A 15482-nucleotide genomic window follows, 5' to 3' on the forward strand; every position below is an offset into this window, starting at 1 on the left:
GCCTTTCGCGTTTTAACACTCGATGGCACCGTGTCGAATGTGAAGAGGGGGATTGCCATGTTAATCTTTGACTAAATCGACCAAAGTAGGAGTGAAAACAAAATCAGAATTGAGAGGAACAGAAACTATTATTCACTGGATGGTCATATACCTTTACACCGCTAGATGGGGGAAAATATCACACAGTGTAGCTTTAATAGAAGTTCCCTTTCAAAGTCGAGCGAACGGCCGGTTTGGACTACACCCCTGCACTTCCTTCAGGAATGACGTCACTAGAACAGTTTGTTGACTTACCCTCCGCCCACAAGAACACGCAAAGAACAGAGAAAACAGCGTGTACAGATAAGTAAATTATGTGAAAAATACTTTTTACACGCGAAACATGAACTCATGTTATATTGCACACTGTAAACATAGTCAAAGCTTCGAAAACACGCGAAGAACGGGACCTTTAAGATATTTTTGGGTAAACTATCCCTTTAAGTATACTTAGACTGCAAAGTTAAAAATCTTTATTCGTGTTCTACTGAAGAAACAAAGATACCTACATCTTGGATGCCCTGGGGGTAAACGGATAAACATCACATTTTCATTTTTGGGTGAACTATCCCTTTAAGTACACAGTCTTGCACCTTTGTATTTTCGTCCAATTTTCAAATAAGTTTTTTTGTGATTTATCTTGTAGCTGGTTGACTTGGTTCACAGCTTAAAACAATTCAACAAATACTTTTTGGAAACCCCTATGGGAGGAATTATCTTCCAGAACCAACAAAGCTAAAAAATGTAAGTTGGCAGGCACTAATACTCTATTCACTGAAATTTTCTAAAACTTTGCCTGAGTTAGCAAAATAACCAAGTGCTTCAGGTGCTTAATTATAAAGCGTATTGTAAAAATACAACATATTGCGTAAAAATTGCGTATTTGCGTCATCTTTGGAATGTTTGGCCAAAGGCAAAAGACTACAGCCAGCTGAGGGAGCCATTTCCTTATGTTTTCAACCCGCGCATGAGGGATGGAGATCGCACTCACAGCACCCAGCTCCAAGTACACCTGGCTGCAGGCATTTATTTAAACTGATGCTGAGCAGTGTTTTAACTTCTCAAATTAATTTCTATGAAAGTTAAAGGGTTACTTCAGCGATTAGCATATGGCTTTGTATCAGTAGAAACCCTGGAGTATATTCAAATGATTGTGCTTTCCCCCCCTCATATCCCTCTGAGACAAGAGATTTATGCATTTTATTTCTGGAAAAAATCCTCCTATGATGCAAATTGACGATATTTGCATCAGGAGGAATGTTTGCCCAAAGGCTAAACACTACAGCCAGCAGAGGGAGCCATTTCCGCATGTTTTGAATCTGCGCATGGGGGATGGGAGATTACACTCAGCTGGCAGGGAGAGCTCAGCGCAGCTACAGGCACTCGTTTAAACGGAGCTATGGTGAGCAATGTAAGTCTTTTAACTTCTCAAATTAATTTCTATGAAAGTTAAGCTTGCAAAGGCATGAACTGAAACGCGCCAGACTGAGCTCGCGTTGTGAATGTATGCCGCGAGTGTAGTCGCGATTACCTCAGCTCATCATGAGAGCTCATTTATCTCACTCCTGCAGTCAGTGCTGTGTGATACTCGCGCGGTGACTCACTAATTATATTGAACACACACGTTCAGTTTTTAATTTTAGAGTCTTCTCCAACTCAGTCACAGTAAACCAGTTGGAGGTTTTGGGAATGGCCTCACAGGGCAGCGAATTCTGGGAATTGTCTTTCATCCCAATGAGACAAAAATACATTTTCTGTCTAGAATGCACCAAATTCAAAAATAATTTCACATTTCTGATACAATAATGACCCAGTTTAAATACAGATTCATCTTTCCAGCGCTGAAGTACCCCTTTAACAATTTTTGGGTAGGTAACTAATCAACAAAATAACGTCTGATAATGTTCTTTGGATACAGAACATTATGCTGATGAAAAAAGATAATACTGATAATTCCAGAAACATGGTTTTTATTAATTGTCAATGCATTCGCAGTATAATTGAAACAATTTTTTCTAACCACATTAAGACAGACAATCTGTCAAAAAATTATTTCAAACAAAAGCAGAAATCATAATCCCCTATGAATGTTCTATAAAGAAAGTAAATGGGTATCTGCAAACACAGACACAGGCAAAGATACATGAATTCTGAATTAAATGTTTACAGCAAAAACAAAAATAATCACTATCATATTTCCCAAATTTGTCTTGCACACCAGGTGCTTTAAATAAAGCTTTTAAAAATGTTCAGAATGTGTTTAAATGTGCTGCGAGCTGAGTATAAAATACAATACAAGCATGCTAACATTCATCTCTCCATGAACAGCGCTTTGGGACTGTTCTAAGCGATGTTAACAGAAACTTTGATTGTGTATAAATGAGTGTATGGCAGATTTAACAGAGTGTTCATTTTTTTCCTCGTCAGTCATCATCATAATATCGGTTTTGTTTAATTTGATCCTCTACGGACAAGAAGTCATTTTCATCCTGCCAGAGGCTACTGGCTTCACTCAACAGCCCAGCAGCTTTGGTGTCATTTTTATCAAGCGGATTCTTCCTCATTTCCGCCTCGGTATGTTGGCTCCTCTCCCCCTTTGATTCTATTCCAAAATCCAGAAGGTCATCCAGCTGAGATGAAGCTGATTCCTTGGTATAAATGTCATCCTTGAATTCATGAAACAAGCTAGAACTGTCATCAAAACCTGCAAATATGTCATCTAGGAAACGTGAGGCACTAAATTTTTTGTCATCTGTCTCTGTGCAAACCAATGTTTTGGTAGTGGGATGTTCTTGTTCTGCCTCTTTCATGTCTTGTGAGTATTTGGCACATGATATGACAGAGCTGTCCTCTTGAAGTTCTTGGAAAATGTCAGAAGCCCTGATCTCATTGTTGATCTCTTCTTTAAATGATTCCTGTGAGGGAAGTGGCCCTGAGGAGGAGAAGTCCAGAAGCTCTGGTTCTTCTTTAATTTCATTAATTCCTACCAAACTGGCCTTGTTGTCCAATAATAGGTTACTGTTGTTGTTATTATTGTTGTTGTTTGCATTGCCATTGGCTGTTTGGCCATTTTGTATTTCACCATCTATCACTGTCACTGTTACCTCTTCTCCCTTATTTACTTGCACGTTCTTTTCACTTTCCTTAGCACCATTTTCATCAGTGTTTTTTACATTGTCGCTCTCATCATCTGCGTTCACATTCTTAGTTATTTCTGCAACTCCATTCTCTAATTCTTCCTCTTTTTGACCATTCATCTCCTCTCCTTCTTTTGCCTCCAGGGCTTGAGATGTCTCATTATCTTTCTGCTCTGTGATCTGCTGGCTTTCGTTGGAGGACTCAATGGCTTTGCCTGTTTCACTGGAATCTCCTGCCCCCTCAGCTGTTTCAGGTTTTGGTGTTGGCTCCTCCAGCTCTTGAGTTATTTTAGCATCTGTAGATGACTTTTCTGGCGTATTGATGGGTGACACAAGCCCTCCATCATTTTCTTTGGGCCCATTTTCTGCTGGGTTCCCACTAGTAATTGCGGATTGCCTCTTATTTACTGTTGGATCATTATTCTCTTTACCTGAGAGTTCTGATTCAACTTGAGGAGGCCAGACAGGTTTGACTACCTTTATTTCATCCTCTAAATTAAATGGCTTCTTTGGGGAATCACAGAGGGGTGGCCACACAACTGCCATTTTATTTGCTGGCTTCTTTGTGTCATCATTCATCTTAGCTTGAGTCATATTCTCTGTAGTGTTGGGGTCATTTTCTTGTGGGCTTTGAGTTAATTTGACATTAAAATTGACAGGAGGATTATTTTTCATGTTAGTTGCTTCTGACGAGTTGTTCTGATTCTTTGTACTCCAAAGATCTTTGTGGGGTTTTTCTCCAAACCCTTCATCATAGTTGCCTTTAGACTTGAAAAGTTGTTTGTAGTGTGGCTTGCAGTACATTCGTCCATGGAGAGAAGCATAGGTTCCAAGACTGATGCAGAGAGATAAACATAAATATGATTTGAATCTGAAAAGAACTAGATAGCTGTATATTGTATTCTGACATTACAAGAACAGCTCACTTATTCAGAAGAAATCATACAAGAGCACTCACACTTCAATTTTTTTTTGCCAATGTTGCCAATGTAATCAGTTTAAATAACAAGTATTCAAAACAAATCAAGTTCAACTGACTTTTCAGGATGCATTTCACTTCTCATCTGTTCCATGCTGTAACACATTAAAATGTGAAAAAACATATAGGATTAATGTAAAAAAGAAGCCACTACCTGAGCTGGCTGCTGCAGTGGGCACATCTAAAACAGCTTTTATGGAAGTTTTGCTTGTCTGCTATGAGAGACTCCATGGGATACACCCTCTTCCGACATACCTGACACAGTTCGGACTCTGGCACCCGTATCTTCTGTTGGAGAGAAATAGAGCAACATCAGAAAATGCTTTTAAATCTGTCAGCACATATTCCTATACACTGCCTGGCTACAAAAAGACATTGTTTATATTTAAATAGGCAAATGCTTAAGCGTCTGTGATTAGATTAGTATTGCACTGATTATTATATATCTAGCATATTATATGCTTTGCAACAGTTCTTCTAACCCTAATGATGGAGTGTGTATCTTTTTATTTCTTAAACAACCATGTAGGAAGACATCACGGCCATATTCCAAGATGACAATGTCAAGATTCATCAGGCTCAAATTGTGAAAAAAATAGTTGGGAGGGAGCATAAAGAATCATGTTTACACATTAATTGGCACCTCCAGACCTTAAATTCATTGAAAGTCTTTGGGGTGTGCTGAAGTAGACTTTACAGAGTGCTTGACTCTTGCGTTTTCAATACAAGATATTAACCAAAAATGTATGCACCTCTTGATGAAAATAACATTACAAAATGTATTTCCATCAAGACGTTTTTGGCTGGGCAGTGTATATATTTTATGAGCAAAGAGGTTAATGAGTTAAGGAATATAGAAAAGCAATAACAACAAAAACGGTTAGTATAGTTGCTCGATTTAAAATATCTAAGTACAACATGCATTTAAGGAGGTTCAATATGACTGCACTTATTTCATAAACCTAACATAAATAAATATTAGGAACCTTATAAATTCTAAAAGGCAATACTTCAAATGTTAATTTCACAAAACAATCATCATATTCAAGATATAAAAAAAAGTACAGGCACAAGGAATACCTAAAGCATCACTAGTTGTCAAGTGCAAACACACCATCGCTGTTTTAGTCATCACACTGAACTCTTTGTTAACTTTTCCATGCTCATCACACAGGTTTACCGGTGACAACAGTATGGTGCTGGTGTGAAACCATCTGTGATCTGTGCTGTTCAGACACAGTGAAGCCCAGGTTTTTAAAGACATTTTCACTCTCTGCCCATGTCTGCTGGAAGCTCTTTAGTAACTCTTCTGCAGAGGCCTCTTGTGGAACATCCAGGACAGGAACATTCCCTCTTAATACATCTGCATATGTTGGTGGATCACCTCGGGTTGTCACACTCTCAAAGTGTGAGGTTGTTTCAGTCTTCGAGCCTGTTGAAGTGTTTCCAAAGTCATCTACAGTTGAGAAGTGCTCAGTTGCAGATGTAGTCTCAGAAAATCCTTCAGGTGCTCCCTCTTGTTTCTCAATATTTTTTCTCTCTTCCTTTAAGTACTGATGGGCTTGATCACCCATTTCAAAGACGTTCTTGAGGGCCTTAATATCAAAACTTGGTATGTCTTCAACCAAGGAAGACTTCTTCTCAGGTTCAGCATCTTCTGTGTCACTTCCAAGTCTCTCAGTAATCACAATGGGATCCTTTCGAGCATAAACTTTAGGCTGGGGAGACTCAAATTTGTTAACAAGCTTGGACAGGTCAACCCTGGGCAAGTCCTCTAACATTCTCTCATGTACATCAATGGATCTCGGGATCTCTGGCTCATTATCTTCAGTATCTGGTTCAAGGCGTTCTGGGATGTCAATAGGATCCTTGCGTACATATGTACGAGCGACCTCTGCTTTCTGAGCCTCTTCAAAGAACTCGCGCTTATCTTTCACGGTCATCATTGAGTCTCCATGGATATCTGTAATATCCATCAGGGATGATTCCATCATTTGGGTCTCAAAGGTAATCTCTGAACAGCTGGATGAGCGAGAACCTTCCAGATCTGTTTGAACCTTTATCATGTACTCTGGCAAAGGCATGGGTGGTGGAGTCATGCCTTGTGAGAGTTTGGCTGTGGTATCTCTTAGTTTAGCTAGTTTCTCAGAGCGAATCAATGTGGGGGAGGGTGTGGATTGGTTCTGGCGTGTTGGTGTTTCAGACCAGCGAGGTGGAGGTGTTGGTGTGTTGCCTGACCTGTAACAGGAAGGTGGTGATGGAGTCACTCTCAAGGGAGAGTCTGTCCTCTTGGCAGACTCAATGCAGATATATGTTGGTGACGGTGTCCGCATTCTTAGCTCAGGTGGCATTTTGAGCTCTGCTGTCTTTGATTCACTATGGAACTCTGTCTTCTTTTCCTCTACTACTTTCTTCTGAGTCTCTATTTTTGCTGAGCCAATAGTAATCTTAGATGTTTTTTGTGTTGCTCCACCTACTACTTTCTTCTCCTGTGGTGACTCACGTTTTGCTGACTCTGAAACAGACAAATTTCCCTCTAAAAAACTCAGTTTTGCCAGGGCAAGGTTCTGTACATAGGTTATGACCTCTATCATTTTCTGCTTGTTGTACTGAGTACGACTTAAATCAGCCTTCTCTTCAGAACTGACTAGCCAATCAGGAATGATACTCAGCATGACCTTTAATGAGTTTGAATTCATTTTTGCAGAGGATCCTTCAAACTCCTTAATGTAACTCAACAATTTTTGGATCTCTTCACATTTTTGTGCATAAGAAATTTCAGTTGTCATTGAGGCACTCTTTTCATAATCTTCTGTTTCTGTAATCTCTGTTTTGTTTTGCTCCTCTTTCTGCATTGGCTGTTTTATGGCCTCCTCTCTGCTTGGAGGCCGCAGTGGAGGCTTTACCTGCTTTTTGATCTGGAATTTACTTTTTTGTTGAGTGCTCTGTTGTTGAACTGTGCTTTGAGTGACCACCCTCTCTTCATGAATTTGTACATGTTCCTCTCTCACTGCTTGATGGGACTGAATGACAGTTGTCTGTCCTTGACCTTGATGTACCTGAATAGATATTGCTGGTTCAATTTGATGTATCTCAACTGATGGTCTTGGAGCCACAGGTGGTGGCTGTTTAGCTGATGTTTGTCTTTGTTTCTTCAACTGGACCTCCATTTTGGTGTCTTGCTTGGTTTGTCTCATTTCCTCCTTTTTCTCAACTTTCACTTCAGTTTTTTCCACAGCACTGGTGGATTTTTGGATGCCTTCCTGACCTATGCACACTTGAGACTCACTTGTTTGCACACTTGATTGAACTTTGTCCTTTTTCTCTTCCTGTTTCTCCAGCTTCTCTATCTTAGGCACCTTAAATGTTTTCACTTTAAAGCTAGGGGTCACTTTTGGGATTTTTGTGGTCTGAGAGGTAACCTCTAGGCTCTTGATCCCTTCTTCTTGAGCTGAAGCAGTTATCTGACTTTGAACACTTTTTGTGGCCTGGATGCTCTCTTGTTTTACAGAGTGAGCTTTTGCACTCTCAACTTGCTCTGTAACAGTGTGTGTATGGATTGTAGGGGCTGAATGGCTTTTTATTTCTACAGCAGCAGTGATAGATGCCTGTTTTTTATCTGGTACAATGTTGGCTGATTCTGAGGTTGTTTTCTTATCAACTTTGGGAATTGAAGGTTTGCTTATCTGAAAATTTGCAGGTGGCTTTTTCTTTGGAGGGGTCTGCGGACTTTTGGGTGGGGCAATGTTTTCTGCTGTTTCTTTGGTCAGCATGGCTGGCTTCTGTTTAGTTTCTAGCACTTTAGATGTTTCTTGCTGTGTCTCAAAAAATATCTGATTTTCAGCTTTCTGTGTGCTTGACTCTTCTTCAGCCTTAATTTCACCGACATTAAATGTTTTAGTAGGTGGGGGTGAGGTTGGAGTACTTTCTCCCTTGTTTTTTTCAGCCTCCTCTCTTTGTTTGCGATATCTCTCTTCTGCAAGCATGAGAGGGGTTTTGAATTTACTTGCATAAGATCTTGGTTTTGTAGCAGCAGTGTCAGGGGGAGGTGGGAGTTTAATTGGTGGAACAAAAACCTTTTTAGGGCGTGGTGATTCCTCGGCTGCTGGTTGTATCACAGGTATTGCTGATGAAGCTTGAGCAATATGTGGAGCTGGAGGGAGAATTGTTTTAACCTGTCCCTTTTGCTTGGTGATGTTCTCCGTAGTTTCAGTGACTGCCGTTATGTTTGATGCAACAGTTTCACTCTTCTCTGCCACTGATTGAGGAGGTGGAGGTGGTGGTGATGGTGGTGGAGCAGGTGCAGTTTGTTTTTTCTGCCATTTAAATGTTTTGGACTGTGGTTGCTTGGGAGGCTCAGGTTTGGGCACTTTGAACTGAGCTCTGCCTTTTGGCTTTCCAGGTTGTGTGACTGAGCTGAGTTCCTGCTGAGAAGGAGGAGGAGGCAGGAGGTCTTGGGGTGGAGGAGGTGGTGGAAAGAATTCCGTGTCTGTCTCCATGATAGGAGGTGGTGGAGGGGGAAGGTCACTGTCCTGTCTCATGACCAGAGGAGGGTGTGGTAAGAGGACTGACTGGACATCACTTTCTGCCACTGGTGAGGGCGGAGGAGGCAGAGAAAGCTCTGACTCTGAGGGGGGTGGAGGAGAACTCGGAGGTGGTGGAAAGTGAATCTCTGGCTGCGGCTTCACTTTTTTTATCATTCCTTTAGGACTGAGATTGCGGTTCAGGCTTTTAACATTTTTCTCTGATTTTAAATTCTTAATGTTCTGCTTCTGGGTTATGGTGGTGTGCTCTGTTATGTTAGTCGTCTGAACCTGTGTGACTGTCTTTGTCTCCTCAGCTTGCTTCATGCTAATATTACTTTGTAATACCTGCACTGATGCATTTGTTGAAGACACAGCTGCAATTTCAGATTTCTTCTCACTCATCTGACCTCCACCATTCTTCTTCTTAATTAACACTGGACTCGAAGTGATCTGTTTCTGTTTTATATGTTGCTCCTTTACATTCATCTTTTGAGAGCCTTGACCAGCTGTATTCATCTGTTTAGAAGTAGAACGATACTCCTCAGAAGAAGTCTGACTTTCTGAAGATTTGACCTCTGATGTTTTTTGTGTGCTGCTCTGCTGCATGTTTCTCACTGGAGGTGGATTTTCTTGCTTTTCCTCAGTTTTAGGTCCAGTTGGGCATTCACGAATTGCTTGTTGAGTCTTTACATTCATCTTTTGAGAGCCTTGACCAGCTATATTCATCTGTTTAGAAGTAGAACGATACTCCTCAGAAGAAGTCTGACTTTCTGAAAATTTGATCTCTGACGTTTTTTGTGTGCTGCTCTGCTGCATGTTTCTCAGTGGAGGTGGATTTTCTTGCTTTTCCTCAGTTTTAGGTCCAGTTGGGCATTCACGAATTGCTTGTTGAGTCTTTACATTCATCTTTTGAGAGCCTTGAGAGGACTCTTGTGAATGAACAGCTGTATTCATCCGTTTAGTAGTAGAATGATACTCCTCAGAGGAAGTCTGACTTTCTGAAGATTTGATCTCTGATGTCTTTTGTGTGCTGCTCTGCTGCATGTTTCTAACTGGAGGTGGATTTTCTGGCTTTTCCTCAGTTTTAGGTCCAGTCGGGCGTTCACGGTTTGCTTGTTGAGGGGGAACAGGATTTTTAATGGAAGCTTTAGCTTTCTTATTCATTTTTGATTTGTGGCTTGATTGCTCTTTCTTCTTCATCAGGGATTTAATGGTGCCCTGAACATCTCCCTTAATCACCTCTTCTTTCTCAATTTGCACTTGTTCCTGTTCATAAAGTGATTTGATGGAAGATTTTATGTCACCCTCTGTGCTTGGCCTCCTCTGCATACATGGGGATGAGCCCGGCTCAAGTAAGAGCTGAATTGTACCTTTCACATTGCCCTGTTCACTTACTTGGTGCTGAAAAACCCTCTTTTCAGTCGAAGCCTCTTGAAGACTAAGAAGAGCAGTCTGAATGTCACCTTTAACAATCTCCTCCTTCTCAACCTCTTTTACTGCTTGCTTTGCCTCCTCCAGTGATTTTAAGGTACCTTTAATATCCCCTGGGACCAAATCTTCAATAATTACCTCAGTCTTTACAGATGTTGATTTTTCAAGAGATTCTAATGCACTCCTAATGTCACCAGGGACAATTTCAGGTTTTTCTATTTCTTTAAGTTGGCTTTGAGCCTCCTCAAGAGACCTAAGTGTTGTACTGATATCTCCTTTGACTATCTCTTCTTTTTCTATGACAGCACATTGGTTTACAGCTTGTGTAAGAGAATCAAGAGCTGCTCTCAAGTCTCCCTTTACTATCTCCTCTTTCCGCATGTTATGCAGGGATAGTACGGGTTCCATCATAAACACCTGTACTGTGTTATTTACATCACCTGGTACAATATCATCTTCAGCAATAGTTCGGCCTATTGTCTGCTGGCTCTTTCTTAGAATCTGCTTTGTTTGTTCTACATCACCTCCAATAATCTTTTCTTTAATTTTTTCCTGAACAATTCCATCAGCCTCCACCTGAAGGTTTCTGAGGTATTCCAGTGCCCCAGACTCAATACAAGTAGAATAAAAACTGACATTTCCCCTCTCTGCTTCTGCCACGGTTATCTTAGAGGATGGGTCCTTTGCATCAGTATTACCCAGCAGTCTATGCAGTGTTCCACGAATATTTCCTCTAACTATATCCTCTTTCTCAACATTGCTCTCACTTTCTTTATTAAGAAGTGAGTATATAGTCATTCTCACATCTCCTTTCTCATCTTCTTGAATCAGAATGCCACGTTTGGAAGATCCTTCTTGCTTGAGCAAGTTATTAATTGCCTCTTGAATGTCTCCTCTGATAACTTCCTCTTTTTCAACATTACCACTTTTATCCTGATTAAAGAGCTGTTGGACAGTTGAGTTGATGTCTCCTCTTTCCTCCCTATCTATGGTGATTCCCCTCTCTGTTGTCTCACGTCTGTTAAGCAGGTTCATCATAATATTGTTTAGGTCACCATGTATTACTTCTTCTCTCTGGATCTCTGGAGTCTCCTGGTTTAGAAGTTTGTATTTAGCCATTCTGACATCTCCAATCTCATCTGTCTCAATTAAAATTCCTTGTGACTCAACCATTTTCTGAGAATACAGCTCTTCTAAGGTTGACTTGATGCTTTTACCAACAATCTCTGTTCTCTCCACACTGCTTTCATTAAACTCAGTTAGAGGGGTAGTTTCAAATAGCCATGTTGTTGTTTTCACATCAGCTTTTGGGATTTCTTCACGAGAAATTACAGCATCTGTTTCATCGACTTCCTTGATACGATCAAGTGGTTCCTTTTCAAAGAGCCACACAGACTGCTTAACATCACCTTTCACCACTTCTTCACGTGTCACCTTTTCCATCTCGTCATACTCTGAACCTTCACCATGGATCTTGTCAATGGTATGAGTTTCAAACATCCACGTGGAGCTTCTCACATTACCTCTCTGAATCTCACTGACACTGACAGTTCTCACACATTTCTTTGATAGGTCATCCATTTCAAAACGCTGCTTGTTTGTTTTCACATCCCCCCCTTGGATGTCTGCTACAGTTTTAATAGCGACTTTCATATCTTCTGCAATCTCGTCTAGAGGCTGAGTTTCAAACCTCCACCTGGCTGTGTTGACGTCTCCTTTTTGGATGTCTTCTTCAGTAACAGCTTTGATGACATAAACTTCATCTGTGTCTCTTATTGAGTCAAGGGGCTTTGTCTCAAATAACCATCTTGCCCCCACCACATCTCCTCGCAGAATCTCTTCTTTTGTGACTGTAGTAACCTCATGATAGTGTCCTTCTTTGTCCCTGATAGCATACAGTGGTTGAGTCTCAAACATCATGGTATAGTTTTTTACGTCCCCTTTCTCTATTTCCTTGTGTATGATGCTTTGAAGTTTGCTGATCTCAGTATCAGATGATTCCTCCTGAATTTTATCTAATGAGTATGTCTCAAAAATGAAGCGACCTTTATCAACATTACCTCCCTGAATATCTGTCACTGTGCGTGGCTCCTTGAATTCCTTAGAATTGTCCCTTATGGAATCAATTGGTTGGTTTTCAAATATCCAGGTACAGTTCACCACATTTCCTTTCTGAATGTCCTCTGCTTGACGGCATTTGAGTTTCTGCATGGTCTCCTCTGATGTAGAAGTCATAATATCAGATGACTGATTTTCAAAGATGTATTTCATCCGTGATACATCTCCAGAGTGAATGTCAATCTCTGTGATTCGCTTAAAGCCACTATGATCCTCATCATCTGTGATGTTTTCCAGGTTTTCAGTCTCAAACAGGAAACGCACTAAACGTACATCCTTACCTTGTACATCGTCTTGCTTTACTGTGCAAGTTTTCAGAATGGTCTCAGACTCCTCTTTGATGCTGTCAAGAGTCTGAGTCTCAAAAAGCCATGTACAGGTTTTAACATCTCCTTTCTGAATGTCTGTAGAGTCCTCAGTCTTTGCCTCTTTCTCATACAAGACATCCATTGGCTGGGTTTCGAACAACCACCTGCATGTTTTAACGTCACCTCTTTGGATCTCAATGCTCTCATTTTTCCTGTTGTCCTCTTCCTCTAAGTTGAAGTATTTAATGCCATCAAGCGGCTGGGTTTCGAAAAGCCATTTGGCAGTTTTGACATCCCCTGATTGGATTTCTTCTTTAGATATTCCTTTGATTATCTGGAACTTAGTGATGCTCTCATCGAACTGATCAATGGGACGAGTTTCAAACATCCACTTGCAGCTTCTCACATCTCCTTTCACAACTTCCTCTCTGCGCACGGTTTTGACCTCATGGTAGTGTCCCGAGCTGTCCTGTACAGCATACAAGGGTGTTGACTCAAATAACACTTTATTTGATTTCACTGAGCCACAGGTGACACCCTCCACTTGTATTTTTTGTGCATCTGTACACTTGCTCAGGTCCATGGTCTCAAATATTTCCTTGTAATTTGTGACATCACCCTTTTCAAGCTCCTCTAGATTTATAGTCCGTGTGATCTCCTTCTTTTCCTCTCTGATCTGCTCAAGAGGTTTGCTTTCAAACAACCACCTCTGGTGTCTCACGTCACCTTTCTCTTCTTCTGAAGCGATCACCTTTTGTAGCTTTCCGACTTCTGGTAATTCTTTCAGATTCTCCATTGGCACGGTTTCAAACAAATGCCTAGCAGAAGTAACATCACCACCCATAATGTCTTCTGGCTCCAGTGGTCTTGCATTGGTATTGTCTTTAAGTTTATCCATTGGCTGTGTTTCAAAGATCATGCAGTGTCTCCTCACATCTGCACCTAAAATCTCCTCCTTCTGAGTCTTTGTGCTTTCCCATTCCTCATCTTTGATTTGATCTAGTGTCTTTGTCTCAAACAGCCATCTTCCTTTGTTCACTCCAACCTGATAGTTTTCTTCCATGGAGACCCCACAGATTAGTTTTACCTGGCTTGGATCTTTGCTGATCAGGTCCAGTGGCTGAGTTTCAAAGAGCCAGCGTGATGTCCTAACATCACCTTTCTCAGTTTCTTCACGTCGCACCTTGGTGATCTCCAGCATCTCACCAGAGTCACCACGGATGACACACATAGGATGTGTTTCGAACATCTTGGTTGTCTTCTTTACCTCACCCTTGATTTCTTCGAGCTCTGACTTCAGCTGCAGGAAATGACTTTCATCAATAGTCTCAGTGTGTCCAAGTGTGTCCAGGTGCTGTGTTTCAAACAAGTACCTAGCAGTTTTCACATCTCCCCCAGAAAAGTCTTTCATATACCTAACCTGTGCCTCTTGCTCATCCTCTTGGTAAATTCTGTTGAGTGAGTCTAGCGGTTGTGTCTCGAATAGCCATGTTGCAGTCTGGACATCTCCCCTTGCAAGCTCTAGTTTTCCACTGTGCTCTGCTGAATCATTTTTTTCTGTACCGAGAGCATCGATGGGCTTTGTTTCAAACATCCATGTAGTATACTTTACATCTTTTCCAGCAATAATTTCCTGTTGGGCTATGTTCTTGCCCTCATCCTCATCTGGTGTTTCATCTTTAATGGAATCTAGAGGCTTGTTCTCAAACATCCAGCGCATTGACTGCACCTCACCTTTCAGGATCTCATCCCACTCCAAATACTCTCTCTCTGGGCTTATGCACTTGCCAGGGCTGGTACTTCCGCTATTTTCAAAAACATAACGTGCTTGCGTAATGTCTCTGCCAACCTCCTCATCACTGTCCACATAAGTTTGCTCTGTGTCTGTTACCTCAGAGAAGAAATCACGCTCCAGGTTTTTACGCACTTCTGGATGAATGTGCTTGTAGAGGCGCTTAAGTTCATAGAGGTTCCTCTGCTTAGAGTACTCCTCTTTATTGACTGCATATTTGGCTGAAGTAGGTGCATCTGTTGGCTTAGGGGAAAGACAACGTCCTGGGACCTGGGAAGTTACTTGAAACTGATGTGTGGCAGATACTGGTTGTGAGAAGTGCTCCACGGCATCATAATGTGAGGAATCCACAGAGGAGGTAGAGGCCTCTTGCATTGTTTTAGTAACAGACGTGGTCTCATAGCTACCTGTGGCAGCAGTCTTTGAAGAAACATTTACTGGGGCCCAAGGAAACTGGTTGTAATCAAGATCAATCTTTGTTGATATAGATGGGAAAGACAAGCATAATCTTTTATCAATACATAATTTTATGTATAAGTAACAAAAAAAGTGACAAAGAAATGTGCATGAATAGAATAGTCAGACAAAGCTAATGTATGTAAACAAATATATTGGCGTTTTTTTTTATGGGCAATTTATGGCAATGTGGATTTTTATTAAACTCTCTTAAAAAAAATCACACTTATGTTTGTTTTTAATTTAGTAAGTACATTTTTTTTACATCAAAGGTTCGTTTCCACCACATCTTGAATTATTTATTGTGTTTAATATTATTATTAGATGGAAATTATATTTTATACCTTAGGATAATTTCATATATATATATATATATATATATATATATATATATATATATATATATATATATATATATATATATATATATATATATATATATATATATATATATATATACCTTATAAATATATATAAAAAAATATTTATATACTATAGTATATTGTGTATCAAATAAAATTGTTTTATCACTTTTATATAATTTTACAAAATTACAGCTAGATTGTAAAAGGTAACAAATAGTTTTCAATAATGTAATAATTGAGTGTCTGGATTTCAGAATAAGAATAAACCAATACCATCTACACTCTATGACATTTGTGTGACCTACATGAATGAAATGGTGAAATCAGTCTG

General features: G+C 40.3%; 1 protein-coding gene and 1 long non-coding RNA gene across 5 annotated transcripts in view; one reads left to right on the plus strand and one right to left on the minus strand.

The window, feature by feature from the left end:
- The first annotated feature begins 1351 nt into the window (after positions 1-1351).
- The window catches only part of LOC137093998 (uncharacterized), a 50993-nt gene continuing 36862 nt past the window's right edge, over positions 1352-15482 (plus strand). For both annotated transcript variants that reach the window (XR_010908583.1, XR_010908584.1), the window contains exon 1: positions 1352-1441. This is a non-coding gene — a long non-coding RNA (uncharacterized lncRNA). The remainder of the gene's footprint in view (positions 1442-15482) is intronic.
- Positions 3876-15482, minus strand: part of xirp2a (xin actin binding repeat containing 2a) — a 48436-nt gene continuing 36829 nt past the window's right edge. For all 3 annotated transcript variants that reach the window (XM_067459113.1, XM_067459112.1, XM_067459114.1), the window contains 3 exons: positions 5336-14804; positions 4310-4443; positions 3876-4011 (listed from right to left, as the gene is read on the minus strand). In XM_067459113.1, the coding sequence (XP_067315214.1) occupies positions 4349-4443; positions 5336-14804 (9564 nt within the window). In that variant the 3' untranslated portion in view covers positions 3876-4011; positions 4310-4348. The remainder of the gene's footprint in view (positions 4012-4309; positions 4444-5335; positions 14805-15482) is intronic.

The sequence above is a fragment of the Pseudorasbora parva genome, chromosome 12 (assembly GCF_024679245.1).
Source record: "Pseudorasbora parva isolate DD20220531a chromosome 12, ASM2467924v1, whole genome shotgun sequence".
NCBI lineage: Eukaryota > Metazoa > Chordata > Actinopteri > Cypriniformes > Gobionidae > Pseudorasbora > Pseudorasbora parva.